At 43.2% G+C, this 18,918-nt stretch overlaps 1 protein-coding gene across 1 annotated transcript in view; it reads left to right on the forward strand.

Moving 5' to 3' along the window:
• Positions 1 to 18,918, forward strand: part of radil (Ras association and DIL domains) — a 126,149-nt gene that overhangs the window by 20,248 nt on the left and 86,983 nt on the right. The window contains exons 4-5 of the mRNA XM_070900005.1: positions 16,855 to 16,984; positions 17,081 to 17,183. Coding sequence (XP_070756106.1) covers positions 16,855 to 16,984; positions 17,081 to 17,183 — 233 coding nt within the window. The remainder of the gene's footprint in view (positions 1 to 16,854; positions 16,985 to 17,080; positions 17,184 to 18,918) is intronic.

An 18,918-nucleotide genomic window follows, 5' to 3' on the forward strand; every position in this document is an offset into this window, starting at 1 on the left:
TGCTGCCAGATTCATGGCCACCCCCTCAACCTTTCCATCTTTTGTGGCATCTCTCCTCTCATGATGTTGGTGATATTAAGGCCATCTCCGATCATGTCCTTGTATCTCTCACTACCCGTATCCCCCTACCCTTTTCCAACCCCTTCTTCCTTCTGTGTCCACCCTGGAAAAATCTCTCCCAAGTCACTTACAGTTGCACTTTCAAGCTACCGAGTACCTAGCATTTGTCCTTCCATTTGCCAAGATACTTCTGCAGCCGTCGATCTGTTCAACCACTCCACTTTTGACGTCCTTGTGCCCATTAAAACCTTTCTTCACTCCTATTCCGGTTGTTCCCCATGGTATGGCCCCCGTCTTCACTCCCTTCATCACCACATCAAGTGCTATCGGGCCTTACCTTCCACTACCAAAGCTGATCACTGCTCCAGGACCATCTTGAAGATCAAAGATAACCCCGGTTTCCTTTCTCCACCATCAACCACCTCCTGAAAGGCCTGCCACCTCCAACCTCCTTTCCAACAACAAGTGCCTGGAGCTCACAGACTTCTTCGTCACTGATTCAGCTGCCTCTGCTACCTCCCTTTGCCCACCGAGCCTGTCCCCCATGCTGCCCCCATTATGAGGCATTCTCTAATTAAGCTTACGCAGGGAGACTGTAAATCAGAAATCCTTGGATTTTTCCCTACATTTTTTGTCCATGTGTACTCCTTTAAGCCAGAGAGAATTAATGGAATGGCATGCAAACGGGTGAAGATCCCATGCAACTGTGTTTGTAAATATGATCCCTGCCGCTGCTTCTCCACCAGCCCCTGCAGCTGTCAGCATAGCCTTGTACACACTATAAAGCATCTGTATTACTACAGTCGTTTAAAAATATCACAGTAATCAATGCACCATGAATTGAAGACAGTATTAAAACATGATAAGAAGAATGCATGAGTAGTTTTAATGTATTAGCAGTCCCTTGGTAATTTGTACATGTATGGAGTACATCCTGTTTTTATTGGAGAATGTGTATAAACAGCAGAAAGTTCTGGGTTATGTACTCCAGACACATTTCAGATGAAATGAGTGCCTCAGTCAATCCCTGAGGCTTAGTGGGGGGGCGGGGTGAGGGGGACGGGGACTGGGGGGACGGACGTAAAGTCTTTCTTATGAAAGCAACCACGTTCCCAGTAAACGATGGGACAGCTTTCATATCACTACTAACATCAAGTGGTACCAAAGTGTTTGTTTAAGAGCCTGCTGAATAGTGCATTGGAAGAGTTGTTCCATTTTCTGAAGCATGGGCCAAGCAGCTGAGTTTTGGTTAGTAATGGTTATTTGTCATTTTATTTTTAAAATGCATTGTACAGGAATATACACGGAGAAGGAAAAGAGATCTCAAGATACATTTATTTCAGTGATTTATACTTTTAGCTTTCATGCTATTTATTTTTTAATTCAAACTTTAGCAAACGCTGCAGTTGACCAAGTTCACATGCCTTCTTTTGTAAAAATAAGCTTTTGAGGAATTTGCCTCCCATTGCTGTCGAAATGATCGCAATGCTGTGTGAAATCAGAAAGCTAATTCTTGACTGTAATCCAGCTCAGCTTCAGATGCTTTACCTTAAAATGAAGCATTGTTGATTAAAAAGAAGAATGTAGGGAACTTAGCAGAATCGTTCTAATTAACGATGAGGCTTTTTATTTGTCTAAATGTCTATGCAGACTGGGATTTATTTTTGCCTTATTTGTTAACTGCCTGTCAGCTGCAGAGCTCAGTTCTAAAACTAGCCATCCCTTTATTATCTTCAGATACACAGTGCAGTGCCTGCCAAGCAAAGCACAAATAATGAGTGTCGGAGTTTATGCAAAAGATAAAAAGTTGATTTTCTGTAACACTTTTATTTGCTAAAGGTGGATTGGTGGGGAAGGGGAAAAATCCTCTTACACAACACATTCTGTAAATGCAGTACTCTTCATGAGTTGCTGATTGCTTCTGACAAAATAATGAGACCAATACAGTATTAGAAAATTGTTATGTCATTTAATGAAACAATAGCAGTTTCATCATCATCATCATCATCATAGGCAGTCCCTCGGAATCGAGGAAGACTTGCTTCCTCTCCTGAAGTGAGTTCTTTTGTGGCTGAACAGTCCAATACGAGAGCCACAGACTCTGTCACAGGTGGGACAGATAGTCGTTGAGGGAAGGGGTGGGTGGGACTGGTTTGCTGCAAGTTCTTTCCGCTGTCTGCGCTTGATTTCTGAAGTTTACAGGTTGATTGATCGTGTTCTCGGGAGGGGCTGGTTTCTATTTTTACGATGTGCAATTGGCTCCACTTATAATCTACTCGTTTATATTGATCAGGTACACCCAAGGCCAAGGCAAATGATCTACACATTATTTTATATGGACAAAACCCATACATTGAGGGGCACAGAATTGTAATCTTTTCATCAATATAGAATCTCTGCCTTGTGTTGAGTTTGATTGAAAATTTATTACAGAATCACTTGATGCATTCAGGACCTAGGCAGAGCCAAGCATTGAACGCAACACAAGCTGGTTACTGTGCCGCCTGCTGTTACATTAAACATGCCAGGACAGCACTCCTTTTATAGCAGGTTGATCCTGGCTGCCTCGCATAACATGGTCAACCTTGTACGGTCATTAAACCTCTCGCTGCACTGTGTGGCGGTTCTTGCAGCGTTGACTGCCTCACCAATCGTCCTCCGTAATATTTGCATAATCCTCTTTATGTAGCTTTGCGTTCTCAGTCCACAAGCGTCTGTCCTTTCTGCATCAGTGGATGAATCCAAAAACCCGGGAGTGCTTCTTGAAGATGACCCAAGTCAGCTTCTTCCTCAGTCATTATGGCTCTGTTCAGCTGTTCCCTGTCCAAACGAACACATGCCCTTTAATCAGCTGCAGCAAAACTCAATTGCCCTCCATGCTAGCAATGGTAAACCAATTACCAGCAGTTTGGCTCTGCCATCCCACCCCACATACTTAATGAGGATCTTCTTAGGAACATGAGCGGGTTAGCAACAAACATATTAGGCTCCCATTGTTACACTCAACTGCAGTCCCAATGTATCTCATTGCCCCACTGCAACTCCACAAACTGACCCAAGATACAAGATAAAACTCCATCTCATACTAAACCCCACATTCTACAGATTTTGATTTGTATCAGAAAACAGGAAGAAGAGCTGACAAAAAATAAATCCTAATTAACAGTTGCATGGCCAATAAAGGGACTGAACTGCACTACAGGAATGCCTAAATGACTCTTGAGCGGCAGCAGTGAATTTTTAGAGAGTGTTTCTGTTCAATCTGTCTACCTCTGCTCAGTCTCATTTGCATATTCGGATTCCTCCAGAGTCCAGTCTAGTCCCATTACTGCCTGCACTACTTTTATTTAAGGATTTTTATTTTCCTCAGTTCCTGCTTCACGTAAAAACATGTGCCTTTCCTCTATTTTGCCCCGCCACAATCTTATATGTTCCGTGCAAAGTTAATTGTGTTGTAACCTGAGAGAGAAAGGACGAGGAAGGACTCACAGCAGTGTTACAATGCACTCCTTGATACCGCTGATAGCAGCACAGGCGTGATGGGCCTTTTTCTGTGCTGTAAATTTGATGATTCCGTGTTAGCTTTCTGGCAGGACTGCTAGTGTGTCTCTGGAATTATTAAGGCACCAAAAACATTGCCAAACCATTACTAACAGAGCAGGACTGCTCTCTGCTGTACTATGTACATATTGTCACATGCTAGAAGGGGCGGCTGAATGATATTTCACTAGCTCCCTCGATTGCACAGCAGATTTAATGAGTGAGTAGCTGGAGATGCACATCAGAAGGTCTCCGGTTTGTTCCCCGATCTGTGCTGAGTTAACCAAATTACAACAGGGTCAGAAGTTGAATTGCTACAATTTGCCTCATGTCCCTGGAGGGGAATATCGGGCAGGGGTTACGGCTCTCAATTGGGTCACTGGAAGTGTGTGAGCATGTGTGAAGTTGAAGACCGAATTAGGTTGTGAAGTCCCCCACAATTAATTAGCTTGCTGACATTTTTTGCCAAGGTTCTCGCAACGGCTGCCTTTTGTACGCCCTGCTTGATATTTTGTGTCAGCTGTGGCTCAGTTGGTAGCACCCTTGCCTCTGAGTTAGAAGGTTGTGGGTTCAAGTCCCACTCCAGGAGAGTTGAGCACAAAAATCTAGGCTGACATTCCAGTACAGTACTGAGCGGGTGCTGCACTGTCTGAGGTGCTGTCTTTCGGATGAGACATTAAACAGAGGCCTAGTATGCTTTCTCAGGTGGACGTAAAGGATCCCATGGCACTATTTCGAAGAAGAACATGGGAGTTCTCCCTGGTGTTCTGGCCAATATTTATCCCTCAATCAACATCACTAAAAACAGATTATCTGGTCATTATCACATTGTTGTTTGTGGGAGCTTGCTGTGTGCAAATTAGCTGCTGCGTTTTCTACATTACAACAGTGACTACACTTCAAAAAGTACTTCAGTGACACTTTGGGACATCTGGTGGTTGTGAAAGGCGTTATATAAATGCAAAGTCTTTCTTTCAATTCTATTGAAGTAAATGGAACTCACTGTTGAGCGGGAAGTTTAACGGGTGGCTGCGAATGTACCACCCTAGACGAATTTCTACCCGATTGTACGCACACATTTATCCTTTTTAAAGTTGTTCCTGTTTCTTTTATTAGGCCCCCATTATACACCACGAATCCTGCTCTGCTAGTTCTGCTGTGAATCCACCAACTAGGTGCCAGGCAAAAGAAGTGAAGGTTGATTTCTCTTCTTCCCTGTGGGAACATTTATTTTCCACTCAATGCATTCCCCCAGTGAGCAGGCTGAGATTGAAATTTCACTTTGACTGAGAACTCCCACGCTCCGACAGTGCGTTCGAATGTCAGCGTGCCCTGTTGCTGGACCTCCGGCATCCATTATTAAATGAGTTTCAATAGACATTAACCAGTGGTGTCATTACAGTTGTCTTGTACAAAACCCGTTCAGAAATCAGGTCGTAACATAAACCATGTCAGACAGTCAATATCATTAAATAACGTGTTTGTTCAACCTCAGCCACATCTGCTAGATTGTAAATAGCTTGATACATCTGCTTAACATGTCATTGTGATGGATGAGGACCAAGTCAAAAATAAATTTAGGTTCTCCGTGGAAGGCACATTTCAGATTTTTTATCGAGGCCGCTAAAAATATCTAAACACTTGCAAACTTGCGTGGATGCATTTTTTCCCCTTATTGGGTTGTAATCAAAAAGGAATTTGCTCGAGGATTTAGCCTTGTGGTCCGTTTTTCTAATGTATTTTGAGCAACAAACAGTAGATATGGCCGTTATTGTATCACACCATAATCTCACAAAAAAAAACCCACAGGGTAAGCCATGCTCTAAATGCCAGGGAACAATTCTTGCAATAGAATCATACACTGATGCAGCATAACAGTAAGCCATTCGGCCCATCATGTCTGTGCTGGCTCTTTGGTAGAGCTATCCAATTAACCCCGCTCCCTTGCAATGTTCCCATTAAGCTGTCCAGCCGCTCAATGGTCAGGAGGACCCGTGCAGCCAGCTCACTGGCTTTTAAGTGGAAAACCATGCTTAAAGGGGCCACACACGCAAAAGCAATTAGAGGGAGCATTGCTCCTTTGCTGTTTCCCAGATACCCTGTAAATTTTTCTCTTCAAGTGTTTCTCCCATTCCCTTTTGAATGTTACTATTGAATCTACTTCCACCACCCTTTCAGGGAGTGCATTCCAGATCATAATAACTCATTGTGCAAAGAATTGTAACCTCATGTTGCCTCTGGTTCTTTTGCCAATCATCTTAAATCTGTGTCCTCTGGTTACCGACCCTTCTGCCACTGGAAAAAGTGTCTTCTTATTTACATTATCAACACCATTCATGATTTTGAACACTTCTCAAATCTCCTCTTAACCTTCTCAGCTCAAAAGAGAGCAACCTCAGCTTCTCCAGTCTCTCCACACAACTGAAGTCCCACATCCCTGGTCCCATTGAAGTAAATATCTTTTGCACTCTCTCCAAGGTTTGACATCCTTCCTAAAGTGTGGTGTCCAGAAATTAACACAATACTCCAACTGAGGTCTAAGCAGTGTTTTATAAAGGTTTAACGTAACTTCTTTGTTTTGTACTCTATTAGCCTAACATCAGTTAGCCTAACATCTGTCATTGGGAAAATGCTGGAGTTCATTATTAAGGAAGCAGTAGCGGGACATTTGGAAAAGCATAATTCAATTAAGCAGAGTCAGCATGGTTTTATGAAAGGGAAATTATGTTTGACAAATTTGCTGGAGTTCTTTGAGGATGTAACAAGCAGGGTGGATAAGGGGGAACCAGTGGACGTGGTGTATTTGGATTTCCAGAAGGCATTCGATAAGATGCCACATAAAAGGTTATTGCACAAGATAAATGTTTCACGGAGTTGGGGGCAATGTATTAGCATGGATAGAGGATTGGCTAACTAACAGAAAACAGAGAGTCGGGATAAATGGGTCATTTTCCAGTTGGCAAACAGTAACTAGTGGGGTGCCATAGGGATCGGTGCTGGGCCCTCAACTATTTACAATCTATATTAATGACTTGGATAAAGGGACCGGGTGTAATGTAGCCAAGTTTGCTGATGATACAAAGATAGGAGGGAAAGCAAATTGTGAGGAGGACACAAAAAATCTGCAAAGGGATCTAGACAGGCTAAGTGAGTGGGCAAAAATTTGGCAGACCGAGTCTAATGTGGGAAAATGTGAAGTTATCCACTTTGGCAGAAAAAATAGAAAAACACATTATAATTTAAATAGAGAAAAATTGCAAAGTGCTGCAGTACAGAGGGACCTGGGGATCCTTGTGCATGGAGCACAAAAAGTTAGTATGCAGGTACAGCAAGTAATCAGGAAGGCAAATGGAATGTTGGCCTTTATCGCAAGGGGGATAGAGTATAAAAACAGAGAAGTTCTGCTACAACTGTACAGGGTATTGGTGATGCCACACCTAGAGTACTACGTACAGTTTTGGTCTCCGTATTTAAGGAAGGATATACTTGCATTGGAGGCTGTTCAGAGAAGGTTCACTCGATTGATTCCGGAGATGAGGTGGTTGACTTATGAAGATAGGTAGCGTAGGTTGGGCCTATACTCATTGGCGTTCAGAAGAATGAGAGGTGATCTTATCAAAACATGTAAGATAATGAGGGGGCTTGACAAGGTGGATGCAAAGAGGATATTTCCACTCATTGGGGAAACTAAAATTAGGGGACATAGTCTCAGAATAAGAGGCCGACCATTTAAAACTGAGATGAGGAATTTCTTCTCTCAGAGGGCTGTAAAATCTATGGAATTTTCTGCCCCAGAGAGCCTTGCAGGCTGGGTCATTGAATATATTTAAGGCAGAGATAGACAGATTTTTGAGCGATAAGGGAATAAAGGGTTATGGGGAGCTGATATGATCATGGAGCTGAGTCCATGATCATATCAGCCATGATCTTATTAAATGGCGGAGCAGGCTCGAGGGGTCAGGTGGCTTACTCCTGCTCCTATTTCTTATGTTCTTAATAAAGCCAAGGATCCCATGTACTTTTTAACAACCATCTCAACTCATCCTGCCACCTTCAAAGATTTATGTAGTTACACTCCCAGGTCTCTCTGTTCCTGCACCCGCTTTGTGCTATTTAGTTCATAATGCCTTTCTTCATTCTTCCTACCAAAATGTATCACTTCACACTTCTCTGCTTTAAATTTTATCTGTTTCACCAGTCTGTCTATGTCCTTCTGAATTCTCTTACTATCCTCCTCATTGTTTACTGCATTTCCAAGTTTTGTATCATCTGCAAACTTTGAAATTATGCCTTGCATATCCAACTCCAGGTTATTAATATATTTCAAAAAGGGCAGAGATCTCAATACCGACCCCTAGGGAATATCTCTCTCCAGTCCAAAAAAAAAACAACTGTTCACCACTACTCTCTGCTTTCTGTCCCTTAGCCAATTTTATATCCATGCTGTCACTGTCCTTTTAATCCCATGGGCTTTAATTTTGCTAACAATTCTATGTAGATTTTTAAAATCTGGCTAGCTGCTCCCAGTTGCCAACAGTAAATCCAGGTAATTTCTGGTGAGAGCGGAAACATCCAGAAATGCAACAGCTTATTAGTGTGTTAGCATGAATAGACAACTCCAACTAATCCATAAATCCACCACGTACATCTTATCCTGCAGGTCCCGATCACCAATCGTGTTGTCCTTGCCAACCTCCATGGGCTCCCTGTTCCTCAATGCATTGAATTCAATATCCTTGCCATCGTTTGTAAACCCCTGCAAGGCCTCACTCCAATCTACATTTGTGGCCTCCTCCTGCCCAACATGCCAATGCACCACCCTCTGCTCTTCCAACCTCCTGGATATCCCTTTCTGTCTGCTCCATTTTTGATGGCAGAGCCTTTGATCATCTTGGTGCTACACTCAGGAACTGTCTCCTTCAGGTCCTCCAGCCTGCTACCTCCCTATCTACCCATCTCTAAATACCCACTTCTTCAATTGTGCCTTCAATGAGTTCTCCTAAATCTGCTCCTGGAACTGCTCAGCAGTCCATTTGCCTTTGTGAAGCAACTTGGGAAGTTTGCTATGTTAAAGGTGTTGTATGGAAGTTGGTTGGTTTATATGACACTGTTTAGGTAAAGTGTCGCCAAGCTTTGAACTGAAGGCTTCACTTGAGTTTAATTTTATAGACAAAAACCGTAACGCTATATGTCAACGACTTAATGCTAAACACCCCCACTGACTGTCGGGAATCCCTGGCCCAAGACCGCTCAAAGTGGAGGAGAAGCATCCGAGAAGGTGCCGGACACTTCGAGTCTCTTCGTCAGGAGCACGCGGAAGCCAAGTACAAACAGCAGAAGGAGCGTACAACAAACCAGTGTCAGCTGTGGCTCAGTGGGCAGCATCCATGGCTCTGAGTCGGAAGGTTGTGGATGCAGGTCCCACTCCAGAGGCTTGAGCACATAAATCTAGGCTGACACTGTGCAGTACTGAGGGAGTGTTGCACTGTCGGAGTGCCGTCTTTCAGATGATATGTTAAACTGAGGATCCGTCTGCTCTCTCAGATTGACATAAAAAATCCTAATGCACTATTTTGAAGAAAAGAGGTGGAGTTATCCCCAGTGTCCTGGCCAATATTTATCCCTCAATCAACATAACAAAAACAGATTATTTGGTCATTATCACATTATTGTTTGTGGGAGCTTGCTGTGCGCAAAATGGCTGCCACATTACAACAGTGACTACACTCTAAAAGTACTTCATTGGCTATAAAGCACTTTGAGATGTCCGGTGGTTGTGAAATGCGCTATATAAATCTAAGTTATTCTTTCTTTCCTTCTATGAAATTGTGTGAATTGATCAATAAACATAATAGGTTACTCGAATGAACATTTGTTCACTGCTCAAGGATTTACAGTTGAAGGGCTTGAGGTTAACAAATAACAATAAGGTACTGTGGGATTTACAGCAGGTCACAAATTATATAGGATTTTTCCTGCTCATATCCTCTTAACTCTTCTACTGTCTTTACACCAGGATTTATATAAACAGATAGAAGATATAAGACAAGCAGTGAAACAGATTCAGGGGAAGAAAATCTAACAGATATTCAATTTTTTAATTCGATCATGGAAACTCTGTCAATAGTGCACATATTTAAAGCAGTTGGACAACAGTATTGTGAATATATAGACTAATATAATCCTAACCATATTACATAGGATTACATAGGATGTATGACACAGAAACAGGTCATTTGGCCCAACCAGTCCATGCCGACGTTTATGCTCCACTCAAGCCTCCTCCTGTCTTTCCTCATCTAAATACATCAGCATAACCCTCGGTTCCCTTCTCCCTCGTATGCTTGTCTAGACTCCCCTTAAATACATCGATACTATTCGCTTCAACCACTCCCTGTGGTAGCAAGTTCCACATTCTCACCACTCTTTGGGTAAAGAATTTTCTTCTGAATTCCCTATTGGATTTCTTGGTGACTATCGTATATTGATGGCCTCTAGTTACGCTCTTCCCCACAAGTGGAAACATTCTCTCTGTATCCACTCTATCAAAACCTTTCATAATTTTAAAGACTGAGATTAGGAGAAACTTCTTCACTGAGTTGTAAACCTGTGGAATTCCCTGCCGCAGAGAGTTGTTGATGCCAGTTCACTGGATATATTCAAGAGGGAGTTAGATATGGCCCTTACGGCTAAGGGGATCAAGAGGTATGGAGAGAACGCAGGAAAGGGGTACTGAGGGAATGATCAGCCATGATCTTATTGAATGGTGGTGCAGGCTCGAATGGTCTACTCCTGCACCTATTATCCATGTTTCTATAAGATCATGGCTGATCATTCACCTCAATACCCCATTTCTGCTTTCTCTCCATACCCCTTGATCCCTTTAGCCTTAAAGGTCATATCTAATTCCCTCTTGAATATATCTAACGAACTTGCATCAACAACTCTCTGCGGTAGAGAATTCCACAGGTTCACAACTCTCTGAGTGAAGAAGTTTCTCCTCATCTCGGTCCTAAATGGCTTACCCCTTATCCTTAGACTGTGACCCCCTGGTTCTGGACTTCCTCAACATCGGGAACATTCTTCCTGCATCTAACCTGTCCAGTCCTGTCAGAATTTTATATGTTTCTATGAGATCCCCTCTCATTCTTCTAAACTCCAGTGAATACAGGCCCAGTCGATCCAGTCTCTCCTCATATGTCAGTCCTGCCATCCCGGGAATCAGTCTGGTGAACCTTCGCTGCATTCCCTCAATAGCAAAAATGTCCTTCCTCAAATTAGGAGACCAAAACTGAACACAATATTCCAGGTGAGGCCTCACCAAGGCCCTGTACAACTGCAGTAAGACCTCCCTGCTCCTATACTCAAATCCCCTAGCTATGAAGGCCAACATGCCATTTGCCTTCTTTACCGCCTGCTGTACCTGAATGCCAACTTTCAATGACTGATGTACCATGACACCCAGGTCTCGTACCTCCCCTTTTCCTTATCTGCCGCCATTCAGATAATATTCTGCCTTCACGTTTTTGCCTCCAAAGTAGATAACCTCACATTTATCCACATTATACTGCATCTGCTATACATTTGCCCATTCACCTAACCTGTCCAAGTCACCCTGCAGCCTCTTAGCATCCTTCTCACAGCTCACACCACCACCCAGCTTAGTGTCATCTTCAAACTTGGAGATATTACACTCAATTCCTTCATCTAAATCATTGATGTATATTGTAAATAGCTGGGGTCCCAGCACTGAGCCCTGCAGCACTCCACTCGTCACTGCCTGCCATTCTGAAAAGGACCCGTTTATCCCGACTCTCTGCTTCCTGTCTGCCAACCAATTCTCTGTCCACGTCAATACATTTCCCCCAATACCATGCGGTTTAATTTTGCACACCAATCTCTTCTGTGGGATCTTGTCAAAAGCTTTTTGAAAGTCCAAATACACCACATCCACTGGTTCTCCCTTGTCCACTCTACTAGTTACATCCTCAAAAATTTTTAGAAGATTTGTCAAACATGATTTCCCTTTCACATATCCATGCTGACTTGGACCGATCCTCTCACTGCTTTCCAAATACGGTGCTATTTCATCTTTAATAATTGATTCCAACATTTTTCTCAGTGCCGATGTCAGTCTAACTGGTCTATAATTCCCCGTTTTATCTCTCCCTCCTTTTTTAAAAAGTGGTGTTACATTAGCTACCCTCCAGTCCATAGGAACTGATCCAGAGTCGATACACGGTTGGAAAATTATCACCAATGCATCTACTATTTCTAGGGCCACTTCATTAAGTACTCTGGGATGCAGACTATCAGGCCCTGGGGATTTATCGTCCTTCAATCCCATCAATTTCCCTAATACAATTCCTGACTAATAAGGATTTCCTTCAGTTCCTCCTTCTCGCTAGATCCTCTGTCCCCTAGTATTTCCGGAAGGTTATTTGTGTCTTCCTTCGTGAAGACAGAACCAAAGTATTTGTTCAATTGGTCTGCCATTTCTCTGTTCCCCATTTTAAATTCACCTGATTCTGACTGCAAGGGACCTATGTTTGTCTTCACTAATCTCTTTCTCTTCACATATCTATGGAAGCTTTTGCAGTCAGTTTTTATGTTCCCAGCAAGCTTCCTCTCATACTCTATTGTCCCCCTCCTAATTAAACACTTTGTCCTCCTCTGCTGAATTATAAATTTCTCCCAGTCCTAGGTTTGCTGCTTTTTCTGGCCAAATTATATGCCTCTTCCTTGGATTTAACACTATCCCTAATTTCCCGTGTTAGCCACGGTTGAGCCACCTTCCCCGTTTTATTTTTACTCCAGACAGGTATGTACAATTGTTGAAGTTCATCCATGTGATATTTAAATGTCTGCCATTGCCTATCCACCGTCAACCCTTTAAGTATAATTCGCCAGTCTATTCGAGCCAATTCATGTCTCATACCATCGAAGTTACCGTTCCTTAAGTTCAGGACCCTAGTCTCTGAATTAACTGTGTCACTCTCCATCTTAATAAAGAATTCTATCATATTATGGTCACTCTTCCCCAAGGGGTCTCGCACAACAAGATTGCTAATTAGTCCTTTCTCATTACACATCACCCAGCCCTCTAGTTGGTTCCTCAGCATATTGGTCTAGAAAACCATCCCTAATATACTCCAGGAAATCCTCCTCCACCATATTGCTACCAGTTTGGTTAGCCCAATCTATATGTAGATTAAAGTCGCCCATGATAACTGCTGTACCTTTATTGCACGCATCCCTAATTTCTTGTTTGATTCTGTCCCCAACCTCACTACAACTGTTTGGTGGTCTGTACACAACTTCCACTAGCGTTTTCTGCCTTTGGTATTCCGCAGCTCTACCCATACAGATTCCACATCATCCAAACTAATGTCCTTCCTTACTATTGCATTAATTTCCTCTTTAACCAGCAACACCACCCCATCTCCTTTTCCTTTCTGTCTGTCCTTCATGAATGTTGAATACCTCTGGATGTTGAGTTACCAGCCTTGGTCACCCTGGAGCCATGTCTCCGTAATCCTAATGATATCATATTCGGTAATAGCTGCCTGTGCAGTTAATTCGTCCATCTTATTATGAATAGTCCTTGCATTGAGGCACAGAGCCTTCAGGCTTGTCTTTTTAACACACTTTGTCCCTTTAGCATTTTGCTGTAATGTGGCCCTTTTTGATTTTGCCTTGGGTTTCTCTGCCCTCCACTTTTACTTTTCTTCTTTCTATCTTTTGCTTCTGCCCCCATTTTACTTCCCTCTGTCTCCCTGCATAGGTTCCTGAATTAGTAACCACCAATGTTAATGTTGCCTACAGCATTGGAGCTGTTTAGAGACTTGCATGTATATAGCGCCGTTTCATATCTCTCAGAAACATCTCCATGCACTTCAGATAAGATTATTTTGAAGCGTAGTGACGATTCTGATGTAGGCCACCATTTTGCATTGTTCGCATGCCTGATACAAGACTCGCAAAGCAAGAAGCTCCTACACAGCAGGCAAGCCCCAGGTGGGCAGAGGAAACGTTTCAAGGACATCCTCAAAGCCTCCTTGATAAAATGCAACATCCCACCGACACCTGTGAGTCCCTGGCCAAAGACCGCTCTAAGTGGAGGAAGAGCATCCGGGAGGGCGCTGAGCACCTTTGAGTCTCATCGCCAAGAGCATACGAAAAGCAAATGCATGCAGCGGAAGGTGCGTGCGGCAAACCAGACTCCCCGCCCACCCTTTCCTTCAATGACTGTCTGTCCCACCTGCGACAGAAACTGTAATTCTCTTATTGGACTGTTCAGTCACCTAAGAACTCACTTTTAGAGTGGAAGCAAGTCTTCCTCGATTTCGAGAGACTGCCTATGATGACAGCAACATTCCACAAACACCAATGAGATGAATGACTTATTACGAGAAATGTTGGCCAAGACATGCGTCATTATCAAAATGACTGCACCTCCGACAATACAACTCCATGCTGCATTGAGTATTCAGTTTAGATTATGAACCTTCGGTGGAACTTGAGCCCATAATCTTATCAAGAGACAAGAGTGCTAACCAATGAGCCAAGCTTTTTTTCTCAATAGGATAAAAAAGGGCCAGCAAAGTTGGTTACAAAAATATTTTCACTGATAACCTTTTCATTCTTCTGCTCTTGCAGACCCAATGCAGACCCAATGTGTAATGTTTCCACATTCTCAACACAGATTATAGTGAATCAAGCATATATAGATTGAATGGCTCAGTGCAGTGCTGAAAGAGTGCTGTATTTAGGATGAGACGTTAAACCGAGGCCCCGTCTTCTCTCAGGACATAAAAGATTCCATGGCACTATTTTGAAGAAGCGCAGGGTAGTTATCCCTTGTGTACTGCCAATATTTATTCCCCAATCAACATCACTAAAACAGATTATCTGGTCATTCTGTTTGTGGGACATTGCTGTGCGCAAATTGGCCGGTGCATTTCATACATTACAACAGTGTCCAAAAATACTTCATCGGCGTGAAGCGCTTTGAGACGTCCGGTGGTCGTGAAAGGCACTATATAAATGCAAGTCTTTCTTTTAGATGGAGCTTGAGATCAGACTTGAGTAAGTTAGCAAACTGGGATATTCACTGAAACAACATGCACAAAGAATATGCACCAAAGTTCTACTGTAATTATCAATCATTGTGACAGCGGCCACAGCGAGGGAGTTCAGAGAAGTGCAACAATTTTCAACTGATTAAAACATGTGACATATCAATTCAAAACGATGCCCTAAAGAATTAATGTAACGCACAGCCCCATTATACACCTAACTGGTATCTTTTGGTCACAATCTAATAGCTGTGACTCATAATAAAGAACAGTGTGGTTAAGAGGTTAGGATTAATGGATGGTACAGATCATTCAAACTCTGACATGTCATGACACAGAGTGGTAAAGGTGCAGGATTTGTGACTGCACAACCTTTTCAGTTATGGAGATTGCAGCTTCCCCACAGGGAGGGAAGGTATAAAAATGAGAGAGAAAAAGAGAATCACTTCCTCGGGGGTATTCATAGAATGGCTTTAGCAGACACCTCAAAGCATGTTGTCTCCCCATTCTCTGGGACGGAGAGAGTGAGCACAGTTTTAACCTAACCCACCTGGCAGGAAACTGACTGGATTGAGAGCAACGCTGGCTTTATACCCAGCTCCCCCTTCCTTCCACCCCCCCCCCCCCCCGACTTTACTCTCTTTTTAAGTTGTCGTGGGTTTCCCACTCAACGAGTTAAGTTAAAATTGCCCCCAGTATGTGGAACAACCGCTAAAACAAAAGGGAACAGAGAAAAACAAATATATGTGTTTAAAAAAAACACATTGATTTTTTAAAAAATTTTCAGTCATTGTACCACCCTGTGTGCTGTTTAAATACATGACTCGAGCCTTACAGCATTGTGGGAAGAGCTCAGTGTATTAGACAGTGAAGCTGTTTATCGAAAGACAAAAACTTGCATTTATATAGCGCCGTAACATAGCTCTCAGAAATGCACTTCTCCAAAAATGCATTGTTTGTTTAAAACAAATCTGTGCAGTAGTTCGAGGATCACTGTTGGAACTGGAAAAAGAGAATAGTGATTATTGTAGCAATTCACCTTTAATGTCAGCCGTGGCTTAGTGGCCAGCATTCTTGCCTCTGAGTTGGAAGGTGGTGGGTTCAAGTCCCACTCCAGAGACTTGAGCACAAAAATCTAGGCTGACACTCCAGTGCAGTGTCGGAGGTGCCGTCTTTCTGATGAGACGTTAAATGTTCTCAGGTGGACGTAAAAGATCCCATGGCACTATTTCCATTGTCCTGGCCAATATTTAGCCCTCAATCAACATCACTTAAAAAAAAAACAGTTTGGGCCCGAAATTGGTGAAGGCCCTCGCCCGCCCAAGTGCCACCCAAAGGACCGCCGAGGTACCTGACGGTTCTTTGGGCAGGATATTCATCAACAAGGTTCCTCGAAGGTCGGCGGGTGACAAATGAGGGACTTATGTTGACAATCTGGGCGGCAGCCGGCGGGAGCTCCCAATCTCGGCTGCAAAGGCACTTGCCGCCCAAGTGCCGACGTGGATGGAGTCGGGCCCACTGAGGGTCGAAGACCTGCAAAGAAAAATCATCAGGAAAAAAAAGCCATGGGAAGACCTTCAGGGGACTCCATTTGAGGTAAGCCGCTGTGGGAAAAAAATATGGTTACTAACCTTTTTTTCTGGATCTTCATACTTACCGTCAGGGCAAACCAGCCTCCAGCCAGAGGTCCACACCCGTTCTGGCGCCAACTCCCACCCGCAAGAATATGGGAGCTCGGCAGGCGGGAGCTCAGTTGCGCCACTCGGCCGTCCGCTGATGTCAGCGGGGGCTCTCCCCTCCCGCCCGCTCCAGCCCTCCTCGAAAGTGGCACTGGGCGGATCTTCCAGAGGAATGTCAGCGGCAGTGGGCGGTGAGTTCATCAATTTCAGGACCTTTATCTGATTATCATCACATTGCTCTTTGTGAGAGCTTGCTTTGCGCAAATTGGCTGCCGCGTTTCCTACATTACAGCACTTCAAAAGTACTTAATTGGCTGTAAAGCGCTTTGGGACATCCTGAGATGATGAATGGTGCTATATAAAGGCTAGTTTTTCATTTCTATATACTAATGTATTAGTGGTCATATTTTTATTTTGCTGGAAAAATGAAATGCTGTTATGATTAGAATACGAGTACAATTAAAAGGGAATTTGTTTTTTTTAACAACTGTTTCCAGATATAAATGCTCAAGCACGGAAACTGCAGAGACACCGGGCAAAAGGCAACATCCCAACCATGTCAGGCTACAGATATAAATTAGCACCACTCCGACGCAGCATCAGTGAGACGAGCCTCACAATGACTGATAATCAGGGGGAGGAACAACAGAGATTTTACTCAACGCTGCCAGGGCTCCCTGGAAGAAGGATCAGTCGATGCAGAAAGGAGAGACTTCACGGCACCAGCACTCCAGAGAAGCAAGAAAGTAGCATTCAACCCGGTTCCTCGTACCCCATCCACCTGGCCCCTCATCTTCTGCTTCTACAGGGATATAACCATCAGAACGTAAGAGCAAGCAGCAAACCTCTGTGCGATATTCCTGCAGGACATTTTTAAATCTGGGCTAGAAGAATACTTTTGTAAGTTACTAGTGTAATGTTAGTGAAAAGTTAGGAATGCACTGGACGATTCCACCTACCTTTTTCTTTTAAGTACAAACAGAAAATCCGTGCTTATATTATACAGACCAGTGGAAAAAAAACTTGCCAATCAATGTGTAATACATAATCATTTAACTGTGCATTCTAGGTATTTCACTGGTTAGCATTTAGAATTCTGAATCTCAGGGGTGGCAAATTTCTATCAGATTGATGCGACACTGTGATTTTCTGCTGGGGTGGGGTGTGCGGTGAATAGCCTTTCTCTCGTAAACCAAATTTCTACCCAGTGGAGGGGTCAGGAGTAGGAACGCATCATTCACCAGTCAAGACTTTATGTGAGGTGTTACTTCATAGTGCTCCCTAATTCAAGCCTGACATCTTGTTTATCTTGGGGGGAGGGGGGGCGGGGCGGAGGGGGGAACAGAACGATGATTCTTGCTCTCTAAGGCCCTAATTAGATGCCCTATTAAGTGGCCAGAAGGAGGGAATGCCTGCCAAGGCCTCCCATTTGCCTGCTTGGCCACAGGAAGGTAAGCTATATGTTAGGTTGATTGGCGTGCTTGCAGCAGACGTTTGGAGGTTGGTAGAGTGGAAAACTGCAGGAACTATGAGGGGATTTTTTTCTAGATATTGATTTTCTGGATCGATGGGGTGAAAGAGTTGTCATGTTTGTTTAGAAATGACAATTGTTTAATTATGGCCCAGGTATGGACTCTTGAATGGAAATTGCATTTCAGAAATTAAGGTCATGTTCATGGTAATTTGAGTAACAATCCCTTCACTGTTGTTACACTTGCCTGAAAGAACAGATTGCAAAATCATTTTTCTGATACAGCGTGGTCTCAAACCCAGTGTCCCTACAGTGTTGGATGCCAAGACTCACTGCCAAAACAGAGTACCAGTGGAGGGTTTGGCACTTAACGTTCTATGACAGGCATTTAACACTGTAAATGCTAAGCACAGTACCACCTACAGACATGACTGATACTACAAGTAAATTTTGATACTTTTTCCATTGACAAAGCCTGACGGAGGTTTCATTGTATTTTTATGGAATGTTCTGACTCGCTTATTAGTTTTAATATTTAATATGCAGATACACATACACACAATTTTATATACATACAGATTAACGATGTATAGTGACTGATGTTTAGTGTAGGGTCTAGACAGAAAGAAAAAAGAAAGACCATATAGCGCCTTTCACGACCACCAGATGTCTCAAAGCACGTTTCAGCCAGTGAAGTACTTTTGGAGTGTAGTCACTGTTGTAATGTAGGAAAACGCGGCAGCCAATTTGTCACAAACAATCTCCCAAAAACAGCAATGTGATAATGACCAGATAATATGTTTTTTTGTTATGTTCATTGAGGGATAAATATTGACCAGGGCACCAGGGATAACTCCCCTGCTCTTCAACAGAGTAGATGGAGATAAACTCCCCTTGGTGGAAGGGTTGAGAACTAGAGGATACAGATTTAAGGTGATTGGCAGAAGAACCAAAGGTGACATGAGGAAAACCTTTTTTACACAGCGAGTGGTTAGGATCTGGAATGCATGGCCTGAAAGAGTGGTGGAGGCAGACTCAATCGTGGCTTTCAAAAGGGAATTGGATAAGTACCTGAAGGAAAAAGAATTGC

This window comes from Pristiophorus japonicus, chromosome 15 (assembly GCF_044704955.1).
Source record: "Pristiophorus japonicus isolate sPriJap1 chromosome 15, sPriJap1.hap1, whole genome shotgun sequence".
NCBI classification, from domain to species: domain Eukaryota; kingdom Metazoa; phylum Chordata; class Chondrichthyes; family Pristiophoridae; genus Pristiophorus; species Pristiophorus japonicus.